Source organism: Drosophila rhopaloa, unplaced genomic scaffold (genome assembly GCF_018152115.1).
Source record: "Drosophila rhopaloa isolate 14029-0021.01 unplaced genomic scaffold, ASM1815211v1 contig_155, whole genome shotgun sequence".
NCBI classification, from domain to species: domain Eukaryota; kingdom Metazoa; phylum Arthropoda; class Insecta; order Diptera; family Drosophilidae; genus Drosophila; species Drosophila rhopaloa.
The window spans coordinates 1,419,181-1,446,191 of record NW_025335034.1 but is presented as its reverse complement, the minus strand read 5'-3'; the positions used below and the strand labels follow the sequence as shown (position 1 = coordinate 1,446,191).

The following is a 27,011-nucleotide window of genomic DNA, read 5'->3' as shown; positions in this document are numbered from 1 at the left end:
TCTAACGCGCCACAACAAGTGGCCGCTTCGTGGTGACTGGCAGCAACAAAGAAGAAGAGTATTTTCACGTGTTCTTGTTTTAAGTCGCTTTTGGTCCCCGGGTACGTCTTTTAAAATGGCTCTGAAAAGGTTGAAGAGTAAGTATTTCTTACACCTATTTAGTTATTAGAGATATGCTTATTCCTGACAACCCCACAGCAAAGAAATCCAAGAGGTTGACGGGACGCCTGAAGCACAAAATCGAGAAGAAGGTGCGTGACCACAACAAAAAGGAACGTCGCGCTGCTAAGAAGAATCCCAAGAAGGGCAGCAAGAAACAGAAGCTTATCCAGATCCCGAACATATGTCCCTTCAAGGATGACATCCTTAAGGAGGTGGAGGAGGCAAAGCAACGCCAGGAGGCCGAGCGGCTGGCTCGCCGCGAAGCCTTCAAAGTTGAGCGCGAGCAGAGCAAGTTTAAGACGTTGGAGACCCTGGCTGAAGATGCAGACATGCGGAGCACAGTGCACGGTATATTGCATGAAAATGATGCTCAGGATGCGGATGAAAAGAAGTACAAGAATGCCGTCACCAAGGAGCAGTCTTTGAAGCAGTACTTCAAGGAATTCCGAAAGGTCATAGAAAATGCTGACGTTGTCCTGGAGGTGGTAGATGCCCGAGATCCCCTGGGAACCCGCTGCAACGAGGTGGAGCGCGCCGTGCGTGGTGCTCCGGGAAACAAGCGCCTGGTCCTAGTGCTCAACAAGGCCGATTTGGTGCCCCGGGAGAACCTAAACAACTGGATCAAATACTTCCGCCGCAGCGGTCCCGTCACCGCTTTCAAAGCTTCCACACAGGATCAAGCCAACCGACTAGGACGTCGCAAGTTGCGCGAGATGAAGACGGAGAAGGCCATGCAGGGATCAGTCTGTATTGGTGCCGAATTGCTCATGTCCATGCTTGGCAACTACTGTCGCAACCAGGGAATCAAGACTTCGATTCGTGTTGGCGTCGTGGGGATTCCCAACGTCGGCAAGAGCTCCATCATCAACTCGCTGACTCGCGGCAGGTCTTGCATGGTGGGCAGCACGCCAGGAGTGACCAAGTGAGTGCCATGTGCCTTTATTGGCATGTGTTTTTAAAACTATAAGTTAATTCGATCATTTGCAATCTTTTCTTCAGATCAATGCAGGAAGTTGAGTTGGATTCGAAAATAAAACTGATTGATTGCCCCGGCATTGTGTTCACCAGTGGATCTGAGAACTCACACGCGGTATTGAAGAATGCACAGCGCGTGGGCGATGTAAAAGATCCCTTCACCATTGCTGAGAGCGTTTTAAAACGCGCCAGCAAGGATTACTTCTGCACCATGTATGACATTACAAGCTACGAAACATTCGAGGAATTCTTCGCCAAAAAGGCAGCCAGAATGGGTAAGTGAATTTAAATCTAGAAGATAGAGTGCAGAATAATAAGTTTATTTTACAATGCCCTTAGGAAAATTTCTGAAAAAGGGAGTTCCTGATGTTGTGGCTGCCGCGAGGAGCGTTCTTAACGATTGGAATACGGGCAAAATCAAATACTGTACACAGCCTCCGGAAGTTCAGGAAGCCCAAAGTGTGCATATAAGTGCCTCAATCGTACACTCCGAGGCTCGCGAGTTCGATGTTGATAACTTCGAGTCTATGGAGACAGAGATCCTAGAGCATTGCGCTGTGAAAACTGATGACATTATGGAGATAACGTCTACGGGTCCTCTGGAAATCAGACAGCCGCGTGAGGAAGAGGATTCTGCTTCCAAAGCGGCTGCTAGTCTGATCATAAACGAGAAGGAAAAACCAGCGAAGGGTCGCAAAAGAAAACTGGATGAAGAAAAGGAGAAGGTAGATCCCAGTCTGCTTTTGGACGGTATGCAATGACAAATGTTCCCCGTGAAATCGTACTAATGTCATACTTCATTTTAATTCCAGAAAACCAATCCCTGAATAAAGGCATCAAGCAACTGCAGAAGCAAAAGAAGAAACAAAATGTTCGGAACGAGAAGAAAATCTCAAAAATTACAGACGTTTTGGATAACTTTAGCTTAGGTTCATCTTCAAAGGCAGAAAAATACGATTTCGATAAGGATTATGTGATTGAATAAATTCTGCCTTAGTTTTAATCATTAAATAAATCTGTTGATAATACACTAAAATATAGAGAAGTGTAATGTCTCCGAAAAATGTAAATGCCGCTTTATTATTTTTGATGATTATAGCTTTTAAAGTGAAGTTGTATTCAGAATTCCAATTGTTTTTGTAAATATATTGAAATTTTATTACAAGTTTTTAAACTTAACAGTATAACTGCACTGATTAAATATTTGATCATATTGAAGCTATTGTATGTATACATGTCTGTCCACCAGACTTTACGATTTAATTTTACATAGGCAGAACTTTTTAAATCAGCCCAATATCTTTGCTCATTAGGTTTGTTACTATTTTGTATAGTGCTTTTTTGGAATTAAAATATACATACAATAATCACGTACCTACATTCTTTATGTATTTACTGAACACGGTCATCTTTTAACAGTGAGAAAATGGTAACAATAGTTTTACGTGGATCGCATTTATTCTTAAAACGAAATACATACAAGGCTGGGATTCTAGGCCTACATACGGTATTGTTTGGTACAGAGGTTAAAAGCTCTAGCGCATGGATTTTACTACTACTCCAAATTCTCGAATTGTCATTTCCTACAGGTGGAAATGCAACCGAAGTTGGGGCTTGTGAAACATGAACTGACGATGGATGGTTTCAGATTTAAATAAAAGTATTCTATGCTGTAAGCATCGTAGTGCGATATTCTTTTATACATTTTATATGAATGTTGTTTTTAATATGAATGAATGACATGACAACGAAAACAGTCAAAATATCAACATAAAACAAATAATGTTCGAACATGACGTATGCTTTCTTAAAGCCAATTGGATCGCTATGCGCTAGAGTCTAAAGCCGTATAGAATTTTGTTAATTGTGTTGTTTTTATTAAACCTAGCATCTATGCAGATTCTACTGAACAGATTTGTATTTCAGTGATGTTTGGTTTCAATTGGGTGGGGTATAAATTATGGGTTTATGTTCATTTAAAAAAGTCGCATAGAAAAGGTAGGGGCTTCTGAATGTTTTGTCGTAACTAGACTATCTGCCATTCTCGAAACTGTTAACCCTGATGTGCCTTCTGTTAAGTGTGTATGTATATATAAGTTAAATATTTATACATATCATATAGCTACTGGCAATGGAGCTCTAGCCCCACGCGTCGGTACATACTACATGTGTATATATAGAGTGAATCACAGGATTTCAATTTTTTCTATGTATGTTTAACAATCAATTACTATGTATTTCAATTTAACTCGTCCGACTCCTCGACTTCTCTCACTTAATGCGACTCAGATGCATTAAAATTAATTTCGATGTGTCTACTATCAGTAATTGAAACTTGTTTCGTAATTATGTATATTAACATTTAAAATGATTTCTTTTGCAGTCCTTTGTTGTTCCAAATTATTGGTTGTTTAATGGTAAGCTGGCGGCTCGATCTCCTGCCCGCCAGACACCTCCATCTCGTCCTCGACGCCGGATCCGTCAGTGCGCACATTTGCCTGCATAGTCTGGTCAGCAGCTTTTTTACCTTTCGCAGCAGTTGGGGCGATCGCCGATTTCCTTCCCTCCGACAGCTGCTCACCGGATCGCAACCGTATCCGTAGCCCAGAGGTTCGAGCTGGTGCTGGGATGTCGGATGGGGTCCTGCCGAACGGGCCTGCAGCAGGTACTGTCACCGCAGATGGCTAAAGTGGACCTCCAGCCAGCAGGGGCAGCCCATGATGTTCTGTCTTTTGTAGGCGGGCCCCCACCCCTTTACGAAGCTGATCTTTATGCTGAAGTAGTCGACGGGCCCCATGTGGTGATGTTCTTGCTGTTTCATGCTTAGCAGTTGAGCCCTGTATAAATGTATAAAAAAGGAAACCAATTTATTAAATTGTAAAATAACCTTAAAAATATCTAACCAAACACAAAATAAACACCAAACAAAAAATAAGTTTTCGACATTGGTTCAATGTAAATGATTTTATACAAATTTAAGGAAATCAATATAAATTATTCTTCTTTTAAAGTAATATAATTTACTTATAAAATACTTTTTAACTAACTATTTTATATTCTAAACGGGTTTTTTGCACTTTAAAATACATTAAGCGACTATTGTTTTAAGCAATTGGTTGAAATTGAATTGAAAGAGGGATCTAACCTGCTTGTTTCAAAGGCCTTCAGGCAGACACCGGGCATCACTTTACACACACGGTCCAGATTTTCGGCCAGGGTGGGAGAATCCACAAATACGGGTGTATTCCCACGGTTGTAAATCCAAACATCGCCGCTCTCCAGGCTTAATGTCACACCTGCAATTCGTACTCCGGTTAAAAGTGCTTCCGAGCTAAAAAGGCTAATTTCTTACCCAATCCGACCTTCTGTCGCGTAGTTTGCACCACCTCCGAGTGGACCTGCTTGCCTGCGGGATTAAGGTCACGTAGGCACATGCTGTCGCCATTACTGCCCACGATCCCATCGGTGTAGATATTGACTGCTTTTGTTCTGGCGTGAAAGAACTCCCCGACTCGGTCGGCCATCTCCCAGTAGGCTATTTGGCACCAGGCGTTGCTATTGATGTTATGATCTGCAATACACAAGAAAAACCAAATTATTTAAATAACCATTTCACATTACATTAATTACAAATACTTATATTTAAGTTAAACTTTAACTGTCTCAGCCTCAATTTTCACAGAAAATAAACGTTATGCGTACAATTTATTATAAAATATTTTTTATTTTATAATTTGGCGATATAAAGTTATTTTTTATTGTTATCTAAAGTTGTCAAACATGTAATCATATTTTTACATATTTACAACCACTGAGGAATTTTATATAAAAATCATATCTTTCGCACTTCACAGGGCACCTAATTAAACGCTTAAAGATAACGATGTCAGGTTAACTTGCTAACTTATTAATCAGATAGGAGACTAATAAAGTCTTAAATGTGCCAGTGTTAAAGTAATTCCCATCAATAACAATTATTTAAATCGCAATCTTGTAACCCGCATACAAATTGTGCGCTAAAGCGATAATAACTCTTTCGTCGGCCAATAAAATGTGATTTAAAATTGGCATAACATTCAACCCGAAGGTGCTGAAGCAAAATCGGGGGAGTATAGCTCCACTATATCGGTTGAAAATAAGAATGAGAACGAAGAGACGTTGGCGAATTCAGCGAGTCGCACATTCAAACAGGCGCATACACATTACGCTTTTACTCACTTGTGTGCTCAGACATTTAAATGGTAATAATTTTGGCGCCAGGGCATTACGTAAACAGACCGGCGTCGCGTATGTGTGTGGTATTCATTCGCGCATATATCGGCCTGTGCGGCTGTGTGTATAGTAAGCAAACCCACAGAGTCTGTTTATGGGTTCATTTGTATATTCCGATTCCGAACGCGTGTCGGGCCAATAACAAAGTGTGAAACAAGTGCAACTCTTTATTTGAAATCCTTGCTAACGAGAGTATTCCGAGTGTGTGGGCTTTGAGAACAAATTATTTAATATTTATGACCACATTAAACCATTCATAAATTTTAAAATTCATATTTAATTAAAATAATATAGGTATATAGGTGCATATATATACATATATATGCATTTTTCAGAATTAGTAAACAAAATGTGCTGAATTTAAATTTGAAAGTCGTAAAATCTGATAATATCAACATTGCGTATACGCCACCGAATTCATATTTTATCATTTTTATTTCTTAATACCCATTTCAGATGACACCATTGTCAGCATAAACACACCCTTGTCTTGGGAATTTATCAATCACCAATGGCATAAACTGCATTGTAAGACAACAAAGTGCAAATATCGCGCATACGCCATGGCGGCCGAGCTGCCAGTTGCAACAATGCCAGCGGGTCGATAGTCGATTGGTGCAGTTGGCCAGAACGGCAAGAGCCGATTCGAGAAATGTGCGCGCATTGACGGCACACACAAAACACAATCGCTCAGCTCAGGGAAAATCGCAGGGAAAACGGCCAACAATGGCCAGCACGCGCTCGCCGAGAATAAATCGGAACGAAAAGGCCGAAAGGCGCAAAGGCCAAGCCCAGGCGGGCGGCAGTGGCGCCAAGTAAAAATATATCGCAATAAATCCGTAGACGGCTTTTAAAATTTTGCATGGCAAAGAATGTGCCGAAAGCGGGGGCAGCGGGGGCGTTGGACGCTGCAAGTGGCGCCTGTCCGATGTTTACCTAATTAGGTCGACGGCGGCGATTCCGCCGCGTCTCGCCATGGCCACGAAAAATTGTTTACCCCACCAAGCTGGCGTCGCGCTCAACTGGGCGAGAACTCGCCAAGATTGTGGGGCAGTGAAGTTGATCCGAGCGAAAGGTGATTTGGAAAAGTGGGGAATCAAATTGGCCCCTTTGCGAAACCTCAAACATGTGGAAACTGAATATTTACTTCGGAATTTAGGCAGGTTAATCTAATTACCTATATTTAATTTATAAAATCTTTACTATATTTGGTATCAGATAATTAAAAGGAATGTGTTGTCCATTCTAAGGAGAACTTCAAATAAGTGCGTTTATATTTGGGGTTTGTATTGGAAGAGATACTTTGTAAATTAACTTGTGCCGTTTTTCAAGTATTTCAGGAGTTTGTGTTATACTTTTTAATTTCCCTATACCATTTTTAAAATCTACGGCCTTTAAGCTAAAGTCTTTAATGACAGGGAATTTTTGAAAAATTTGTGTAATGCGAGAAGCACTCAACTTTGAAACGTTTGGCATTCTTGGAAGTTTCTGCTTGAGAGATCTACCTACTGCATTTTTTCTGTACTATATACATATTTGTAAATTCGTAGCGCCGCTTCATGGCTGTTGATTCCCCTTGCTAATATTTATGTAAGTAGGTACATAAATGTACATACATTTGTGTTAGATGCCCGAATCCACGGGCTGCTACATCATCTTTAAATTTAGAATATTTTATCTTCAATTTGTGTGCATGTGTGGGTCGAGGCAGTGGCCTGTAAGTTTGTTGGTGGCACACATGTGGGGCCTTTGGGGAAACGCGGATGTTCGACTTGTGCGTGCTCCATTTGTTGGAGTCCCACCGGCGATGAAGTTGCATTAAGGTAATTATGTAATTTAAATCGATTGCTGAAGAAATTTGATAGAAGGTATTGATGGACTTTGTGCTTGAACCTTAAAAACTCTTATACAAAGGCATTGCAGTATTCTGATTAGTCTTATTCTGGATTTTAAAAACTCAATGTAGCCAAACGTCAAAACAAATGTTGCAAGTATTTTTCCATGTAATTTTAAAAATTCAATTAAAAATCCAATTCAATATCCTGATTAGTGCTTAAAGGGTTACGTAATTTAATATTGAGCATGCAGAAAATACTGCATTACGAAAGCCAAAAAAATTGTGATTCTAATGTGGTGTTATCCACAATATTTAATGCAAACATAATTCTTATTATTGAAGATTACAAGTAAGTAACTAATAAAGGTAATGACCACCTTATTCATAAATTCCGAATTCATAGAATATGCTAACAACGGGCATTTGTCGAAACTCTGATGGGAATCAATCAATTTGGAATTTCAATCTATTTTTAACTGGCCTGTCACCCAATCGTCGTAAAGCCGCAACTTAACGGTCCATTTAAATGTAATAGTTTTCCGTCGTTTTGTCGCCAGTACAATGCCATAAAAAAGCCAAAATCAGTATGGTGTGTGTGAGTTCTGGCCAGTTTCACGGTGCCGTCTCAGTTGCCGGGTAATGGTAATGCCGTGAATGATATCATAGCCCCCGTAGGACCCGTATCCGTACCCCTTTCAGCCCCCTTGGGAACACTCTTGTAAGTTAGCGCTAAGATTGTGGCGCCATCGAGAGCGCCAACTCACCTCGCTCCTCGCTCTCCTCGCACTCTTTCGCTCAGTATGCCGCCGCCCGTGTTTGTTTTTCGCTCATTATTTATTTTCATTTCGTTTTTGCTGTTTTCGCTTAAAAGTTAATATCAATATAGAAAGTGACGACCTGACGCGGCAAGCTGGCGCCACGATACAACAACAACTGGCCAGCGAGAGAGAGCGCCCGCTCACACACACTAAATCAGGGGCCCACAAACAACACACCTACATACATGGCAAAATAATCGCAACACTTCTCCCACACTGAAAACAATAAGCCATACTGTAAAATCGAAGTGACATTTAAAAGTTTTATAATGGCATGTTTATCATATCACTTTAATTATATGTATTCTGTATTTGCTTACTTAAGTGTAAATTTTATAACTTAATAAATTTAATTTTAACTTTAAATTCAATTTTAAAATGTCCTTTTAAATTTAGTAATTTTTCAAATTGGTATTTGTTTTCAAATTGTATATAAAATTATCGCATGTACATATTTTTTTATGTGCACTCTTCTAATCGCCTGATAAGCAGGGGAGCGCGAAAAGAGAGGGGTGTTAGGCGCAAAACTCACCTTTTCCATCAGTGGTGAACGACTCGAAGAGAGGCGGCTTGAAGATGCTCGAAATGCTGCTGCTCTGCGCACTCCACGTGCTCAGCGCTGCCGACTTTGCATCGTTCTGCGAGTCTTCTTCGGAATCTGCAAAAATGGGGGAGGGTAAGTATCACCGGATCGAAACTCTATATAGCAGAGCCGGCTTACCTGCATCTCTCAGTCTCTGCATTTTTGAGCGTTGGTATGGCGGCGGTTGAGCTTCTGAAATGGCACAATGATGGACGGTATTGCTTTAGATATCTTGCAGATACACATTTGGGTTGGGTCACTTGCATAAATAGGTGTTAACAGTTTAAAAATCGTATATGTTATACTATTTCATCATTATTTGTTGTCATTATTCGTTTAATGATAACAACTGATTTCAGAATTTAGTACTAGTAAACCATTTATTGTTAGACTTTTTTAGGCTTTCTGGAACTAGTCTGTTTATTAATACGTGTAATGGTAATTTTCTTTTGAGAACAAAAAAGTATTGTTATTTTATAATGAAGCGATTACTTTCCAATGTATTACACTAATGAATTACTCTCTATTATGTAGTTATGTTTTACCAACACTTCCAATCTTATTTATATCGACTTTTTTTTTCAATTTGACATTAATTCTCTAATAATGTTTCAAATCGTCATAAGGTTATATCTTTAAGATATTAACTAACTCTGCAATCTTATAGACACTTTATCTTAAACTAAAAACATACTGAAATAAATACACCAAATTATTGATCTTCAAGGCCATTGTCGTTGTATAAAACCCTAATTTGAACTTTATCAACAGTATCGTAAATCAATATAATTCGGGTACACAATTCGTGCAGTTGCAGACCCGGTAAGCCCCGGACTTTGGATGATTACAAATAATTTTGAGTTAATCAAAAGTTCGAGTTATAAATGCGCGTCTTCTAGTCGGGCGCACATAGGATGAGATCATGGTTCGCAAAACTAATACATACTAGTGTTCGAATATTTGAGCAGCAAATCAAAGCGAAACAAAAACAGAGAGAGCAACAAAGCCAAACAAAAACAAAGGCCACAACAAGAAGAAAAGAAAAGGAAGGCGAATCAAACCCAGGCGTAAGCGTAAGCAAGCCAAACATCAGCGCGGCGATATAAAAATAAATAATCTTTGCATATCAGGCAGCAGCACTGGGGGACATTTTATTGGCGCAAAAATCGTTTGATGTGCGGCGATCTCCGCTGGCGCTGTGTTTAATCTCGCTTACATTCTACTCCGTTTTCATTCTCTCATTTCACTCCCAAAAAAGCAAACGGAACAGGTCGTATTTGGTTTCGAAGATTCGGGCAAACAAAAGCCTCAATGAATTACCTGCCAGATCCCAAGATATTTCTCATTCAATTCTATAAATTCAATAATTTATTTAACGTCGCATTTGTATTTAATAGATTGAATTAAAGTATTACTTTAAGATTTAGACTGTCAGACAAGAGGGTCATAAAAAAATTTTAAAAATATGTTTAAGATTCAGAATAATATGATTAGATGCTAATTCGAAATCTAAAATGCGGCTATAAAACACCTGCGGAAGAGGTACTTTAAATATGGTCCACTGTGGTAGAATAAAGAATATACTCAAAGTAGTAGTTTTTAAGTTTTTTTTATTTAAGTTCGATTAAAAATATTTCGTCAGTGTTGCACACCAAAGAAAATAAATTATTTTTAATGGACTAAAAGGGGCACGGCAAATATGTAAAACCATCTTGATATAAACGCTATGGGCTTTGCATCTAAATAGTATTGATTAGCTTAATTGAATGCAAAACAATATAAAATTTAGCAAAAAAAGACAATAAAAGAAGGGCTAATTAAGGCCCAAAAGTATCCATCGAAGTGCAACTGGCGAGCAACAAGGATAGACGATTAGTAGTAATGCTTTGGTATTCTGACGGCGCATAAATCGCTTGATGTGCCTTGTCGACGGCGCCCGGCGACTCAAATATACCCAGAAACCCGGGTCCCAAGCTCCAATGTACCAGTTAAACCTGATTACGAGCGGCCGCGTCATCGACGCCAACGTCGAAAATCTAACAATTCTGACAAAAAAAACACGATCGCCGCAGCGAAACCGAAACTGAAACCTAAGGGAGGCCAACCATTCCAGCACGCCGTCAACAAACTGATGGATGGATCGTATGACCAGTCGGCGAAATAGGCAACTGAATATTCACGGTTCTGGGTTCTGGCAAAAGAGTGCGAGTCTATTGAGTCAGATTCCAGTAATTGAAATTTAAGCATGGCAATTCCACACAGTGTCCATTTTGGTTATGCTCCAGATTCTGGTTCTGATTTGAAATTTATTATAGAAATCTAGTTCAAATTGAATTACAATTTATAATGAAGTGATATTTTAGTATTTAGTATTTATCATTAATTTAGAATTATAATGTGGCTTTTGTGATTGCTATTTCATAAGGACCCTTTAAGCACACCTGACATAATAGTTAACGAAAGAGTACCAAGAGTACAAAGCCTACAATGTAATTAGTCAAGTTCCCCTTCAGTTTCATTGAATAGGCCCGAAACAATTTCGGCCAGCGCAAATATGACTACATAAATATGTATCTGCAGCCGATCCACAGGAACACAGCAAACCGTCAACCGCACAGGCCGAAAGCAAAGCTTTATGGCCAACGGCGGTCGGCCAAGAACCGCACCTCTGAATGGGATGGGATGGATGGGGCTGAGGCACGCAAAATGATCCTTTTTATGGGTGCTCGCTGCGACGAAGGGACGTTGGAGCCGCGATGTCCAAAGACTGGCACCAGTCGGCGGACCTCTCGTCGTTACAATTCCTGGAATTGTGTTCCCCGGCCGATGCGGATGGAATAACATTATCGACTTGTTTAATGTGTTCGGCGCCATCATTAAAAAACCAGTCACTGTCGGGACGTCCATCCGCCGGCCAGACGATGACACAGCCAGCAGAAGGCAGCCAGAAAGCAGAAAGCGGCCAGAACAGAGCCAGCCTGTTGCCGGTGCCTGTTGCCTGTGCCTTTTGCCAGTTGCCTGTTGCCCAGGTAAGTGGCACAGGTAAGCGACCAGCCAGGGAGGCTGTATCTGTATCTGTATCTGCGGACCGGCACGAACAGAGTCTTCATGTTTCCCAAAAGATTGTGTTTTGTGCACAGGAATGTCGGTATAGACATGCCTTTTTTCCGACACATCTACAGTGATTATCGGTTAAGGGGGACTCTGGAAACGCTGGCAAGAAATGTGATCTTAATCTTGGTCGCTATTAAGTTAAACATCGCCAAGTAAACGTATGCAATTTCCTAATTAATTTGTTTGCAATCTTACAATCTCTCAGATTACTTTTTTTGTTGGATTACTTAAATTAGAGGTTCATTTTTGTTTTCTAGCGGATAAATATACTTATGTCGTTACAAGAACCGTATCGCATTTAGCAAAAGTAAGTAAAAATTTGATGGTACGGATTCCAGTTATCGGTTTGTAATTCAGTGTTTTTTAACATTTTAAATGTTGTTCAGGAAGATGTCGTTCAACGAATTGATTTCTGGGATTATAGGCACTCCAACACTAAGTATATATTTCAGAGTTTGATAAGTAAAATTGTTATAGGTTTTCGTGGAAACCCACTACTTTTCTTTCTGCACATGGCGCTCACAAGTGGGGTTTTGTTTCAATTTGAGGTTAGCCCAGCTACCCGTATAAAAACCACTGCCGATTGATGAAAACAACCGACACCCACACGCCCACAGATGATGTATTACATGCATGCAGTTTAGTGCTGATATAATAGTCCGATTAGATTAACACTAGAACGGCGATCCATGTGCCCATACAGTTGTAAGCTCGGCCGAGCGATACGCACGTTCTAGATAACGTTCATTGTGCCCAGTAGAACTGCCGTCCGGGAAAATGGGTTATTAATAAATCGCACTCATTATCAACTGTGATGAAGAGTTAATGCTACGTTGCAATTACATGGTGCATCTTTCAATCTGCATACGATGTATAATGCCCACAAATACAAATGGTATCTCTACGTATTTTTTATACGACAGCAGAGTGGTGTGCATGCGCGTGCTAAAAATAAAAACAAACAAATCGAAAAGCGCACATGTATGTGCATACAATGTACATATGTACATGTACATGCTCTGATGTTTGCCCGAATGTACATAGTGCGAATGGGATCTCTAAACGATGCGCCAACTAGCTGGTGGCGACGGATATGCCGCGGCCCCAGCTACAGTCAAGACACCTTATGATGAATATAAGCCAACCAGACTAATTATCGCTGTCTTAGCTTTAAACTCTTACAACTCGCTTTTAAACAAAAAATCATAAATATAATCTTTAAATTTAAAAAAAGCCTCAATACTTACAGTTTTTGTATTTATCAACCGTTTCATGTTAATTGGTTAAGCTTTTCAGCCACAAGAAATATTGAATAGTACATTCGATCAAGGCAGACGCCAAGAAGTATGCTATACTTTTATATATTACTCGATTTTACGTTTTAGGCTCGTTCTTCGTCTAGGACTAGTTTTTTAGCTTTCCATGAAGACAAGTAAACGGATCTTAATTGTATTTACTCAATTTTCGCATTTAAAGGTTGTGTTTTTAAACAAAAAGACCGCTGTCGCGTAAAGAGACCCCTTTGCTGACATTCATTGGGGAGTGGCGACCGCCGATCTAATATCATAACTATAACATTAAAAATAATTTAAAATTTGTTTCTTGTCATAAGATTTATATTGGATTCAAATTGGTTTTTTTAATTCTAATTAATTATTTCTGTGACAAGTTTTTTAAAAATTTTAACAGCTCCACAAGGTTGTGTTTGTGTGCGATCGTTTGAGTTATAGGAGTTATACTGTATTTCGAATGATTCGAGTACTCGGACGAGTGCTGGTAATGGGTATGGGCAATGGGTAACGGACTCCGCCGCCTAACTTTGCTTTAGCTTTTGCGTTTGCGTTGGCGACGACGCCTGATTATTTCCTGGCGCCAGTTTCTAAATTTACGCAAATTATTTTGAAAAGAATTTAGTCGCCGTCATGTTGGGCCGACCGTTTGCGTGGCGCTTTCACGCACATTCTCCGCCGCTCTCTCTGCTCCCCCACGTGTGTATGTGTTATTGTTTGTGTGTGCGGGCCGTGATAAAGCGGAATAAATGAGCCGGAGAGCATTGGAATCGGTGGGTGTGTGAGTGCGTTTGCGGTGCCCGTGTCTGGGCAAAAGTCAAGGCGGCGGCGCACCGTGAGTATACACAGAAATAAATAATTATTTTATGTGATATTTAATACGATAATTTTATTTATCATATTGCACTGAATACGAGACCTTTTACACATGTATAAATATGTAACCAATATTTTTAATCACTCCAATTTAATAGTAGAATATCAAAAATATATAAAAATATATATTGGTACGTGCAGAAATGTAAAATTTGTATTAAAATCGACATGTTTCTTTTTTTCTGTGCAGGAACTTGAAATTCAGTCTTCTGCGGGAGCAATTTAATGCCTAATACAGATACAGACCGGTTGCACCTTGTCTCTGGCTCTTTGGCTTCGCTTCTGCTCTCCAGAACAAAAAAAACACAAACTCATAAACACAAACCCACACCACGGCAGAGTGCAACCCATGCTCGCTTGCGAAAAAACAAAATTGGCAAGCGGCGGCATTTTCGTATGGATTTCGCATGCCGCAGCGCTAGTGCACTAGTTTGAGTGCCTGTCTGTGTGCCCTGGCGCCACCAACTACAAGCACACCGCAAACCAAGTGCACTTGTGTGCGTCTGAGTGTTTACACCTACAGTGGTGGGCACATGTATTGGCACAGCTGGCGCTTAGATTGTCATAACCTTTTTCCCCTGCCCTGCCATAAAGATTTGGATAAGGTACGAATTTATTGCGGGGGAAAACCATTGCAAATGAATTTCATTCGATCTAAATCAGGTAAATAAACACGCACTTATCCATTTTTCTATTTCTGAACTGGAATTGATAAAATTAAGTTTTCTGAGAACCCTAACCATAATTCTATTTACCCATAAAGGTACCACAATAAAGACCACTGTCTAGCCTTCTGGAGAAATTTGATTATATTATATCCGACTAAAAATATCCAATGGGAAACGGACAGCTTTGTAATAAATTGTAATCCTCTAAAATTCAAGTTTTAAAATTATAAAAATAAAAATCAATAAACAAAATTTTGTTTTCCAGTTAAAAATTTTTTTTGTATGTTTAAGTTCATTAAAAATGTATCTTTGAATGATTTTTTTGGGTTTTACTCTTCGTCACTTTTTATTAAAATTCCGTAAAACCTCAAAAAGACCAGGGACCAAAAGTCTTGAGAAAAACGTTCTAAGTCGTAATATCTCAGAAGATAATACACTAGAAATCATTGTTAAGAGGGCTTGTTTTTTTTAGCTTTATTTTAGTATTACTAAGTTCGTAAACCGTCCCGTATGTTTTTCAGAAATATTTTACGAAGTTTTACCAATATAAAATTATAAAAAAAACGGCTTTCACGAAAAGTCCTGTAGATTTTTAGGCTAAGAAGATTTAAACATGTAACCCCTTTGATACCCGACACCCGATTCCTACCTGTTTCGGGCTGATGCAGGATGCGAAACCAGTGCAGCGGATTGCAGCACATGTAAACGCAGTCGCGGGCAGCAGGGCAGGCGGGAAGTCGCTTCAACTCCTCGCCGCTCCTTAATCCCGGCCAGAAGAACAGCCGGCTGGCGGTCACATGCTGCTCCCAATCCGCTGGCGTCGTACAGTGGATCAGTATGCACTGCAAGTAGGTGGGTGCGGGGGAGGCGGTTGTGGTAACGGCATCGCGATGTGTCCTGGTCGGCGGATCCACGCGACTCTTGACCGCCAGCAAAAGCTCCGCCATCTGCTTGCGCTTCAACAGTTTCATCAGCGCATCGAAATCCTCGCGAATCCTTCTCGCATTGTGGGTTTGGTTTTGGAGATGGTGGACGGCTCGGTTCGTGGTGACAGGAATCGTGGGTGTGGATCCGCTGGTGGACTCCGAGGTGCCCCCGCAGCACTTCCGAAACATAGTAGCAATTGTGGTGGCACTTAACATCCGGCGATCCACCTGCTGAACTTGCCCCCGATCCTGATCTTGATCCTGATCGCTTCCGTCGATCAACATATCGTCGCAGGAGCTTGCGCAACTGCATCCAGGAGCGGTAAAGCAGCGGTCGGACGCTGACGGTGGCGACATAAGATCTTTGTGTTTTGGCAGGAGGCGGTACGGGTGGCTGTTGTTGTTGTTCTGCACCTGAGTCAGATTCTTGCAATAGGAACCGGAGCCGGAGCAGTCCATGGCGCAGGACATCGAGCTGTAGGGCGGCGGCGGCGTCTGGCGCATTGCAGAGGAGTCCTCGTCGCAGGAGTAGCCAGAGCAGGGAGGCGCCGGATGAGGGCGGGGTCGATGTGGAGGGGGCGGCGGCCGTGGTGGCTGGACGGGCGGTGCTGCTGGCACCCCATCGCACGGACCCGGATTGTTTCTGGACGCATAACGCCATAGATCTTTCTTCTTTTCTCTTGGGAATATCATGGAGGGACATACAGTTTTGCGGTAACATCGATCCTATTGTATGCGCATTATTTGTAGTTGACTAACTTGGTTCGCGGACTCGACAGGGCCGGCTAGTCACGGTAGCTTACGTTTAAGTTTACTTTGTTTCTGTTCGGTTACACGGGTGGGTCTGGGAACTTGGGTTTCTCGGGGGGAGAGGGGACTTAAGAACGTGTTAAACTGTTTATAACTCCTCGTATCACTCGTTGGCTTTGATATGTTTTCGACGTTTTTGATATGTATTGTCCAGTGGTGAACACTCTGCAATAAAAGAGAAGTATGTTGATTAGTCACTGGCCTAATTGGACTTTCCAGCATCGTTAAATGCACTCGTGTTTATGCCAAGCAGAGTTGGAGCTAAGAGGGGGCCAAGGGTTCAAATTAATTATTTGTATTTTACAAAGAAGTACTTTAAATAACAAGAGAAAAACATACGATCTTTTAAATTGTAAACATTTGCAATATTTTTTTACCAATAAAAGATTTTAAATGAAAAAAATACTAGCCTTCCTAAAGATATGTACATATGTGCCAAATTCTATTTTTGTTTAAAAAATATATTGAAATGATAAATACCATAATTTACGTATTTAAACAGCTCTGGAAATTGCTGCTTGAAGTATTGTTTCTTGAGGTTTAATGAATGCAACTCTTTACTTGAGTAAACCATTATTTAACTGTCAGATATGGTAAACATTTTTGCTAAAGTGATGAATAATTTAGACATACCAAAATAAAAAAATATTACAAGCATTTCTTTAATGAAATATTGGTATCCTTAAAAAATATTTATTTGTGAATATGTAGTGAGATCTTTTGGACGTGTGTCCTACCAAAAATAACACACTTTCCCCTGTAAAAATCATTGCCTACTTTTTGAAGGTGTTTTTAACTGGTCGAATCCTTTTAAAAATATGCTATATGGGTTGAGATTATACGAAAGAAAATGTTTAGTCTAAGTTTTTTTTTTTACTATATGAAACATATTTTTGGTTAGTACTACGTTGCCCCCTTCTTCGCTTTCCAGACAACGCCCTTGGTGGCAGACAAGGAATCTGCTTGCTGATCGCTTGAGTGAGTAATGCCCCCGCTCCACGTCGCCCCTGCCCCTTCCACGGACGGACAGACGACGCCAGTGCATATGCAAAAGATCTGTGCGGCAGCATCAGCTGTCGGTGGGAAGGAGACGGCGAGAGTTGGGGCAAGAGACAGCGGCTGCAGGGGAAGGGGTACAGAGCGAGGAGCGCCGCAAATTAACAGCCCAAATGTGTCTGTGTGTGTGGCCCATGCGAGCATTTCCATTTTGTTGCTGGCATTTCTTGCGCTCCTCTTATCGACGACAAAAGTGGCGCCGCCGGCATGACGGCAACAACAAAAACAACAGGAACAACAACGGCACCAGCGAACAGCAACAAAATTACGAGTCAGCCCCACAAACACGCTCACCAACACACGCGCTCACTCACTCACACATGCTTACAGAATGCTTGCGTGCAGAGTAAAAAAAGGCAGGGCGGCGGGCGTGCGAGCGAGACGGAAGCGCTTGGCGCCACTGACGTAATAAAAGAAATAATAGTAACGATGTCGGCGGCAGAGGCGTCGTCGGAATGGCGCCACACCAATATAAGCTCACATCAGACAGACACGGACGAGCGACGGTCGGTTTGTCAGCCGGTTTGACAAGTTGAAGAATCAACAATTTAAGGTTGAGGTGAGTATGGAATAATCTACCGTAGCCGTGGTCAGAAGAGAGGCCCCGAGCGAGAGAACTCACCGCCATGTGTTGGTGTGTGGTGGGAATAGGAAATGAAATATGAAAAACTCAGAAAGTCGGCAACTTTTGATTTTCAAAAGATCTCAAAGACTTTCTTTAATCTCCTCATGCCAAATATATAACCAACATATTTTAAAATTTCCGAGAATTTTTGAAAGTTTTAATTAATTAGAACATGAATGCTTCAGTAGAATTCATTACAATTACCAAAAGATAAAATTTGTAAATCTTACAAGTTTTTTTTTTCAAAAAATATTTTTTCTTTGTATTTAAAGCGTCGAAAACCAAAAATAAAAGTCATTGCTTAGGGGACAATTTGAACGCCATAGATGACATATCCATATTCAACATTTCTTATTCTATACCGCTAAATTATTGTTCTTGTGCAAATTCCCATTAACAAATTTAAGCATTACATATGTACCTATGAACATTCTGATAACGAATGACTAATTGGAAGTCCAATTGGAAACAATAGATAGATAAAGTTCACGATTTGGTAACATACATATACTTGCACCTCGATTATAAGATATGTATTAAACTAACTAAATAAAATTTATGAGGGGAACTTTAAAAACTAGCGAAATTGATAACTGAGTTGTACAGCACGCTCTATAATAATAGGATTGTACACTTAGCAGATAAACATATTTCCCAATTTCAATTTATAATCTTTTCATTTTACAAAAACCAACTTATTTTGAAATTTAAAATAAAGAAAAAAATCTAACGACTGATTGGTATCTTACATCCTAAGAGTTTATGAGTTCTTTAAGCATGAATTGAATGATTAATTTTTTTCGATATTAGTGAAATTGAATATAATTTTTAAATAATAATATTAAAGGTACTTTAGAAAATTAGAAAATCTTGTCTCCAAACAAATATACTTCACTACCAAACATTTGTTTGCTAAGATATATTTTTTTAACTATCTGACCCATTTTTGCATAATCACGAGCACAACGCTTTAAAAATGACTGACTTTAAAAATTGTAAAATGTTTATGTGAGTACTTACTGCTTCAATAATATTTTACAAGCGGTATCCGTTTTATCCTTTCCTTTTATAGTAATAATTGTAGATGATATGTGAAATTTGTATTTGATATGTTTAGAAGTTCACTTTGTATTTTGTATATTACATTAACTGCAGAAGAAATAAATCATTAATATTGCACAACGAAATTTAATTTGTTTAACACGTGCCGACGGGTTTTTGGTATTGGATTGGTAATCGCAGTCGTCTTTTTCTCTTTTTCTTGGTCAGTCACTTTTCGCTATGCATATGTACGTTTGTGCGGATTTAATAAGGTGCGAGTAATGTGTTGATTTCGGTTGAATATTATGTTGAAGTAGCCGAAAAACAATAACAATTCAACGTGGTGGAAAAGGTGTTTTTTGTTGGCTGGCGATTTGCGCTTTGCTTCGATTCTGTCGGCGTCGCTGCCGCAGCTATATACATATACATATGTTTGATTGTATGGTTGAGTGCAGGTACAATGTGTGTACGTGGCTGGCAAACAATTGCATTTCTTTCGGTTACTAGCCTTGCCTAGTTAAAGTTTAAATACACTCGCATATGGTTTTATTATTTTCCCTGCCTTTCCCCAGATTTTTATTGATTTTTAATTTGCGCAAGCACCCGCGCACAATCTCCAATCGAGATCGAAGATCCGTTATCCGAAGGAAAAGCCGGGCGCAGAATTCTCGCTCTTTCTTCGCACACAAACACAGGCATATGCATAGAATTCATAACAGCAAAAAAATAGATTTTCGCTAACGATTTCCAATCCCCTTCGATTTTCACTTCGTATGATTCGCCCCGCACTCACACTTTTTCTATTTCCTCCTTCACTTTTGAGTTCTGGAGCGTACAACAACTCCCACTGCACTTGCTTTTTTGTTTACGCCCGCGTTTACAACAAAATGCCCGTAGCCGTTGCGAAAAGAAACGCAAAGGGCGACAAAGTCCGAGTTTCCTGCACTGCGTAGTGTTGTCATTCGATTATCCAATAAATCGCTTAGCAGTCCCGAGCACAAATATCATTATTTCGGAATATTTCTTGTAGCCATACGTCAAGTATCCATCTTTTTGTTGATATCTTTCGGATTTTTCGAACGGCGAACGAAACACAAGCGGCGCGGATGAAAAATTGTGGGGCAATGAGCGAAGCGCAGCGCTCGGAACTGTATGGATTGCCAGCCTTTGGAGCTGTGGGGAATAACTTGGACGTTGGGTTACCAACATACTGTCAATAGGTGGAGAGAGCGAGCGCAAAAAGAGACAGACTGAGAGGCATGCTCTATATAAGGAATATCCAGTAACAGGATTTGGAAATAATTATTTGGTTCAACTTAAATTTTCACCAAAAAAATTAAACATTTAAAGAATATTAAAAAAAAATGAGAATTCAACGTTACGATATCTTCAAAATATTGGCATCCCTATTTCGAGCGCAGAACCAAATAATCCGCACTGAGCGGAGAGTAATCCGATGAATGGCGTGGTGAGTTTAGTGCCTCTCTGTCACACAGATACAACCTGCGCACGCACACCCACACTCGCATTCTCTACCTCTCTTTCTTTTGTAGCTGGCAGTGCCGTTGGAATTAGTGTTGACAAACGCGGTCATTTTCAAAGCCATTCAAATTTGATAAGCCTGGGTTTTTAGTTGTTGAAAGTATAACAACACTGAATACTCTCAAACAAACTAAATATTTTGTAGTTTTTGAACATAATACAACAGATAATTTAAATTCACTGAAATTGACAAACTTTTTTTTTTAGCGCTGTAGATACAAAATTGTTTAATTTCTTTGGTTATAAATACATTTTTTTACAAAATTACTTGAGGGCAAAAATTCTAAATTTTTTGGCCCAACTTAAATTTTCTTTAACTACAATAATACGTCAGTTTATGTTGCTAAAAAAACGTAACTCCCTCGATGCAATCGAGAGCGGAGAACCTGAGGAAGCAACATCGACATCGACATTTAGCGCGGTCTGGTCTTCGTTGCCGCAAAATGTGATGAATGGTTGTGATCAAGGGCATATCAGTTGCAATTGCCTTGCCCATGTCTGCCCAAACATACGGACAAACACACACCCATAAGAACTGGCGCCCCTGCAGCGTGCCTACACACACAGACACTCTCGAAACGGCGCAGCGAGGATCGAGGCCCACACTAAGAGAAAAGTCGTTTTTGTATTAATATTAATTATTATACATAGTACAGAATTACTTTTCCGAAGCAAAACTTTTTAAAGTAAGATTTTATAAATTCGGGTTAACAAAATTATTTTTGTAAGGTTACAGTTATTAATAGGCAATTGTGTTGTATTATCCTGTGAGGAAAGCAGCTGGTATGAATAAACAAAAGTTATTAACGGTTCTTGGTTTCTTTTTGATAAAATTCACCTGTCCAAAAATAGGTAATCTGTCTAAAGAACGAGAGCATTATTTCCTTCAGTGCCGAGCAGACGCTCCAGCAGGAACCCAGGCTCGTCAGTTCCAGCAGAAATACATAATTGTCTCTCGTTTGGACGACTCGAAAACACAAAAGCAAATAGGCTCCCGTCATTACGATAATAACAGGTCGGGAACAGGGAACACAGGCCACTTGTGGAGTGGAACCGGCAACCGCCGATGCCGATGTTGGCAGGAGGAATTTGATCGCGTCGTGAGCGTTAAATAAGCGAGAGTCGGGCCCTGACTTGTGGAGGGGTATTACGCCGGGAAAGGACAGCAGGGGTTTGAATACATTATTTTCGGATGCGGCAGAAGACATTCCGCAAATGCTAAACAAATAATAAGACAGCAACCAGTGTCGTCCCAAAACGCATCTTATTTAAGGAGCCTCAATTATTAAGCAGTCCCTTTGTTATACTTAACTTCTTCCTTAGAAAATAAAAACTACGAAGAGAGATCTTAAATCTTATATGAAAGAATTTTAAGGATAGCTTTGTTAATTAATTGGGCTTTATAATTTGACCTTCTCTTTATAAATAAATAATCAGACTTATACGAATATAAACCCAATACTAAGAAACTAGTTTTATCTTTTTAGTGAGCGACTTGAAATACGATCGTCGATTAATCTCGTTTAAATACCTCCAAAGTGACGCCGAATGTGAATTGTTGAACTAATTATTTTACGATATAGATAAGTAAACATCCTGATTACTCTGATTGAACTTAAATCTATCTCCTTTTTCGCAGATGTGGTATTGATTTACACGTGCGTATAACAAAAATGTACCTGTATAAAACTGACGTCATCTCCTATGAACAAATGCACAATTTGGATTTGCATAAATATGTGTATTGTGTGTGGGAAGAGGTATGGTATATAGTTTCAGTGATATAGTAGATGGTCATCTATGAAATCTTAACTCGCTCGGCTGTTTACGCGTTGGCATGTTGGGAAAGTATCGGGTTTCCGATTCTGCCTTTTTAAATGCCGACAAAAAATGTGGAATTTGGTCCATTCAAAATGTTTTCCTAATTCGCTATCTGAAGAATTCTCGGAAGTTGGGTGGCTGCTAGCGAAACATCATCTCTAAAAAGCAGTTGATCTAAAAAGAAGGTCAAGACCTTTTATACTTCATTTAAAAATTTCCCACATTCTTCTCAGATTAAGTTAATAAGCTGTAATAGTACTTGATCTTCTGCCCATCTGTTATGTCTGAATGATTGTTCAGTTGACAGGAGCCCACTTGGGTGGTCATTCATCCTTGAGAACTCTTCACTCGCATTCTTTGCGAATCTGCTGCAATCCGCTATCAGCAGCAGACTTCTTCTGAAACCCTGAAGCTGACGAAATTCCTGGCTGAGCTGAAAACCAGTTTAGCATCGTTCCATCATCTTCTTATCCTGTGCAATTCTTTGAGATTTGTTTGCCCCTTAACGAGTTCCTGTCTTTTTTTATTCATTGATATTCCCACTGTCATCTCTTTTACCCTTGGTTTTGAGTTTCATAAGCTAATTTTCGAGAGTTCATTCAAAGAAGATAAATCTGAGTAGCGTGTGTCCTTTGAAGTTGGAAGAATTTGTTTGGCCCTTGTGCTCTTGGAAGTCAAATCGACTTACCTGTTAATTTTGATCAGCGGTCTTTGTTTTAATGTAAATAAAGACATAAACATAAATACAACATATTATATACAACATATTTTCTTAAAAATACGTACTTAAAATTATGACTATAAAACTTCATGTCGAATAAATCAGAAATTCTCTAGTAACCTACTTCCAGTTTTAATTATTAAGGTTTAAGTTCCAAGAGTCTTGATGTTCCAGATAAATTTAATTAGGGTATATCTCTTATTGGTTTTATTTTTAAACAAACATTTTTTAAACTTTTTTTCTTGTTTCTTTTCTGAACGTTACATTTTTTATTAAAGCTCGAAAAAGGAAAGTGTTTAGAAAATGTTATTTTAATGACATTTTATTACTATTTTATTTCTCTTTCTCAATCTTTCATTAATGGCTTATCCAATTTAAATTAATTAATAGTAAAACTTTTAAATTCAATTTAAATGTTGTCACTCAATCCTTGGAGAACTTTGCACTTGATGCAGTTTTAACAAAAATTAAAATTCACTTTTTTACTATATCCTTTTGACTAATTTGATTGGTTGGCTGGTGTTCTGCAGCTTACCTCCTGGATTTTTGTGCATATCCTGGCTTATTTGCAACTGTATGTAAAGGGTTATTTTTGAAAGTTTGTTTTGGATGGCGCGCGTTTACATTTGACAGACGCGATTTGGGCGGACGTGTCCTGTGGCACATTTCTAAGCCAACTAAGCGCCGGCGGTAGCAGGACTCGCGCTTTTATAGGCGAGGACTCGGGTCCACGCGTATGGTGCGCACTGGGGACTCCTGCGCCGCCCGGCAAGGAAGACTCATTGGACAAGGCGCCGTCGCCGCCGCCGTCTGAAACTGAATCGAGCTTACGAGTCCTCCTTGGACGCCGACGCCACTCGTCCTTCATCCTTCGCCCTTCTGACTCATTGTCAGACCCTCGCCAGCCATTCATGCACCAAACTGGCACTTGTATGCAGATGTATGTCGCTGTGGATATTCGAGTTTATTGTCTTTTCCGTCCTTTTTTTTGTGGCGGGCACATTAGATGTTTTGGTTTTTGTTTGTTTTGGTTTTTGGCTACCAGATCCAACGGCTATTTGACATGGAGTTCTTTCATAAGTTCAAATATTTTTGTAATTATTCATTTATTTTGTATTAGCTAATTCGAATTTTTTAACCTCATATTTAAAGAACTTCAATTTCCACTCATTAAAATAATTTTGTAATTAATATTATTAGAGTAGCAAATGACTTCACATTTATAATCAGGTTTTAATATAATCTAAATAAAAACAAACTAATCTAAAAATGTCTAAATAACAGAATAATTAGCCACAATATGTCAAAAATTAATTAAGATCTTAGCAATCTACTCATTCTTATCTTGAATAATCCATGAACATGTCCATTATTAACAAGAATAAGAAATCCTATTAAATTGAAAGAAATTGAGGGACTGCAAAAAAACACGACGGAGTAAGTACATAAATTTTTAGTTGGCGTCACTAGGCTTCTGGTCTAGTCGCAATGGTGTCTAAGCTGAAACCTATCTGCGCGTCATTTCGTTTTTCAAATGTTGGCTGCCAGCGACGGCGACGATGGCGACTGGCGGCCCAAGTTGGCCTAAACCGCACAGCGAGCCCTAGACGCAGACACTCCGATGGGAAAGTTTGCACGACCCCGTCGACCCATTGGCAACCAGAGGAGAAATCAAAGCACCGACACTCATTAACCGGTAATTAAGTAGTTAAATTATATGTAACGAGGTCGGAGCCTGAGTTAGTTGGAAAAAGCTGATCATGGAAATGTATGATGATAACCAAATCCGTCAAGAAATGTTTAAAATACATTAATTTACTTTTAAAATTAAAATTTCATTTCTTAGCAAATTGAATTAAAAGAAATTGTAACTTAGTGATCGTCTAAGCTTGCAACATTACATATTCCCTAAAAGGAATATGTATGAACCGACTTAGAAAATATTTTTGTAATGTTATATGGTAAGTATTTAAATGCAATTATTTTAATGTGAATGCTATTGCAGCATAGAGGTAGGTAGAGAAAAATCGTAACAAAAAGGCGACCACTGACAACACTACGTATGAGTGATTTACCTAAATACAATGTAGCTTACCTCAAATGACTGTTAATATTAAGAGTGAAGCTAACTCAACATTTTGCAGAAAACAGATGAAAATCTAACAGGATCAGTTAATTCCACATTCACCACCAATTATTCGGGTTCATTGGTAATAGTGTAAAAAAGATCCCCTCAAACCCCCTTCCCCCGAACCAATCGTGGTGTCGTCAACAAAAACAACGACCAGATAGACGCGACAATAACTCGTCATCATCGACGCGCCGGCTATTTTCGCATCTAATTGTGAGAGCAGCGGCGTTTGGGGCGCCAATAGTGGCAGTGGCAATAATAGCGGCGCCCAGTGGCGCACACTTGGCCCGTTCGCAAATCAAAGTTCTGCGTATCCGCATCCGCTGTGTCCTGGTCCTGCCCAGAACTGCGGCACTGTCTGCTCCGCTCCACGGCAGCGGCAGAGTCCTGTCGCGGCTGTCGTCGTGCCATTCTCGCTGTCGCCGAAGAAGCAACGACGGCGACTGGTCGCCACAATCGTCTGTCTAAGTCTAGCCTTTGGGTGCACTCGGAAAAATGATTGAAATTTGGGGAAAGTCTGTACTTTTGGCGCCAAGGGACGCTTTGGTCCATTGCCTTGTTATTCCCTTTAATTACTTACATGTTAAAAATATGTTGCTTCCTTAATTAAAATAAAATTTGTAGAAATCGAAAAACCATATTGTCCCCGTATACGGTAGAGGTTTTAAGGTCTTGTAAACAGTCAAATATTAACCTCATAATCTACGAATAAGAGATTATAAACATATATTTCCAAATGATATATTTTTTTGAGAGGTATCGTTTTTACACTTTGAAATCCATTATTTCGTAACCCTACTGTTTTGTTGGATATACATCTACTTTGAAATATATTTGTGATTCGGAGATGTTATATTCGATTTTAAACTAACACAATTAAGACATGGCTTATCATATTTATTTAGCATATTAGAAATAAAATAATATAAAATAAAAAAATTCAACTTTTCTTTTAAAGCCAAGAAATTTAAAATACAAATTTGAATCACAGGTAGATAAGAGTATTATCATAGATAATACGTAATTTATTTATATGTCCCTGTATAGGCTGTGCGAGAATTGTATGATTTAAGAAAGTAATAGGTGGGGTCGGGTTAGCCCCATTCTTCCACTTAATCTTACTTTAAATGGAAAATATATTTAGCACCAAATTGTTTGTTTGTCTTCGGGTTTTCCTACCCTGCGCTAAATAATAATAATAAAATATTTAAGCATCTCAAGAATTTCAGATATATTATTTCTCCAAGTGCACTGAATGCTCACTGGCGGCGGAGGGGTGGGAATGCGTGGGCTTCACTTCGCATCCCTTCGCGCTGGGCGAACTATTGCCGACAAGTTGTCGTCTTGGTGACCGTCGCCAGTGGTTGGCGTCGCCGACTCAGAAATTTGCAACAATTCCCGAGCGCGCCGCCGCCACTTGTTACGCACTTTGGCGCCTCCGCACAACAAAATGTCCCTTACGGACAGGCAACTGCCGACACTTCGACGCTTGATTCTGCGCCAAAAACAAAACAGACAGACAGACACAAAACACGGTCTGTCACCGCTCCATTGATGTTAATGCGATGTACATTCATATATATTTATGTAAAAATAATTGTCATTACAAATATAATTGATCCAATTGAATCTTTAATATATCTCCCCAGTACCATGTCATGTCATAATCCGGAAAATTCAAAAGATGAAATATAAAATCATTTAAACAAATAAATATTGGGGCACACAAGAAAATGAATTTGTA

The 27,011-nt window shown here is 39.6% G+C and overlaps 2 protein-coding genes across 2 annotated transcripts; one reads left to right on the top strand and one right to left on the bottom strand.

Annotated features, from left to right (window-relative positions):
• The first annotated feature begins 8 nt into the window (after positions 1 to 8).
• Positions 9 to 2,207, top strand: LOC108048699 (guanine nucleotide-binding protein-like 3 homolog). Its single transcript, XM_017129523.1, has 5 exons — positions 9 to 137; positions 199 to 1,084; positions 1,162 to 1,412; positions 1,477 to 1,887; positions 1,950 to 2,207. Exons 1-5 carry the CDS (start codon positions 116 to 118, stop codon positions 2,120 to 2,122), a joined length of 1,743 nt encoding a protein of 580 aa, XP_016985012.1. The 5' UTR covers positions 9 to 115; the 3' UTR covers positions 2,123 to 2,207.
• On the bottom strand, positions 2,186 to 20,224 carry LOC108048700 (mothers against decapentaplegic homolog 6). Its single transcript, XM_017129524.2, has 8 exons — positions 19,846 to 20,224; positions 19,032 to 19,160; positions 15,244 to 16,495; positions 8,786 to 8,839; positions 8,597 to 8,722; positions 4,490 to 4,708; positions 4,283 to 4,433; positions 2,186 to 3,974 (listed from the first exon to the last, which is right to left on the bottom strand). The coding sequence occupies exons 3-8, from the start codon at positions 16,211 to 16,213 to the stop codon at positions 3,809 to 3,811; spliced, it is 1,686 nt and encodes a 561-aa protein (XP_016985013.1). The 5' UTR covers positions 16,214 to 16,495; positions 19,032 to 19,160; positions 19,846 to 20,224; the 3' UTR covers positions 2,186 to 3,808.
• Positions 20,225 to 27,011: the final 6,787 nt, after the last annotated feature.

Bases quoted from the DNA above. Each gene is read 5' to 3' on its own strand.
- LOC108048699 (XM_017129523.1), top strand. From the start codon at position 116: ATGGCTCTGAAAAGGTTGAAGA. The intron at 1,085-1,161 runs GTGAGTGCCATG...TCTTTTCTTCAG, and splicing joins AGCACGCCAGGAGTGACCAA to ATCAATGCAGGAAGTTGAGT. The intron at 1,888-1,949 runs GTATGCAATGAC...TTTTAATTCCAG, and splicing joins TCCCAGTCTGCTTTTGGACG to AAAACCAATCCCTGAATAAA.
- LOC108048700 (XM_017129524.2), bottom strand. From the start codon at position 16,213: ATGATATTCCCAAGAGAAAAGAAGAAAGATCTATGGCGTTATGCGTCC. The intron at 4,709-8,596 runs GTGAGTTTTGCG...TGTGTATTGCAG, and splicing joins GTTCACCACTGATGGAAAAG to ATCATAACATCAATAGCAAC. The intron at 4,434-4,489 runs GTAAGAAATTAG...TACGAATTGCAG, and splicing joins GCGACAGAAGGTCGGATTGG to GTGTGACATTAAGCCTGGAG.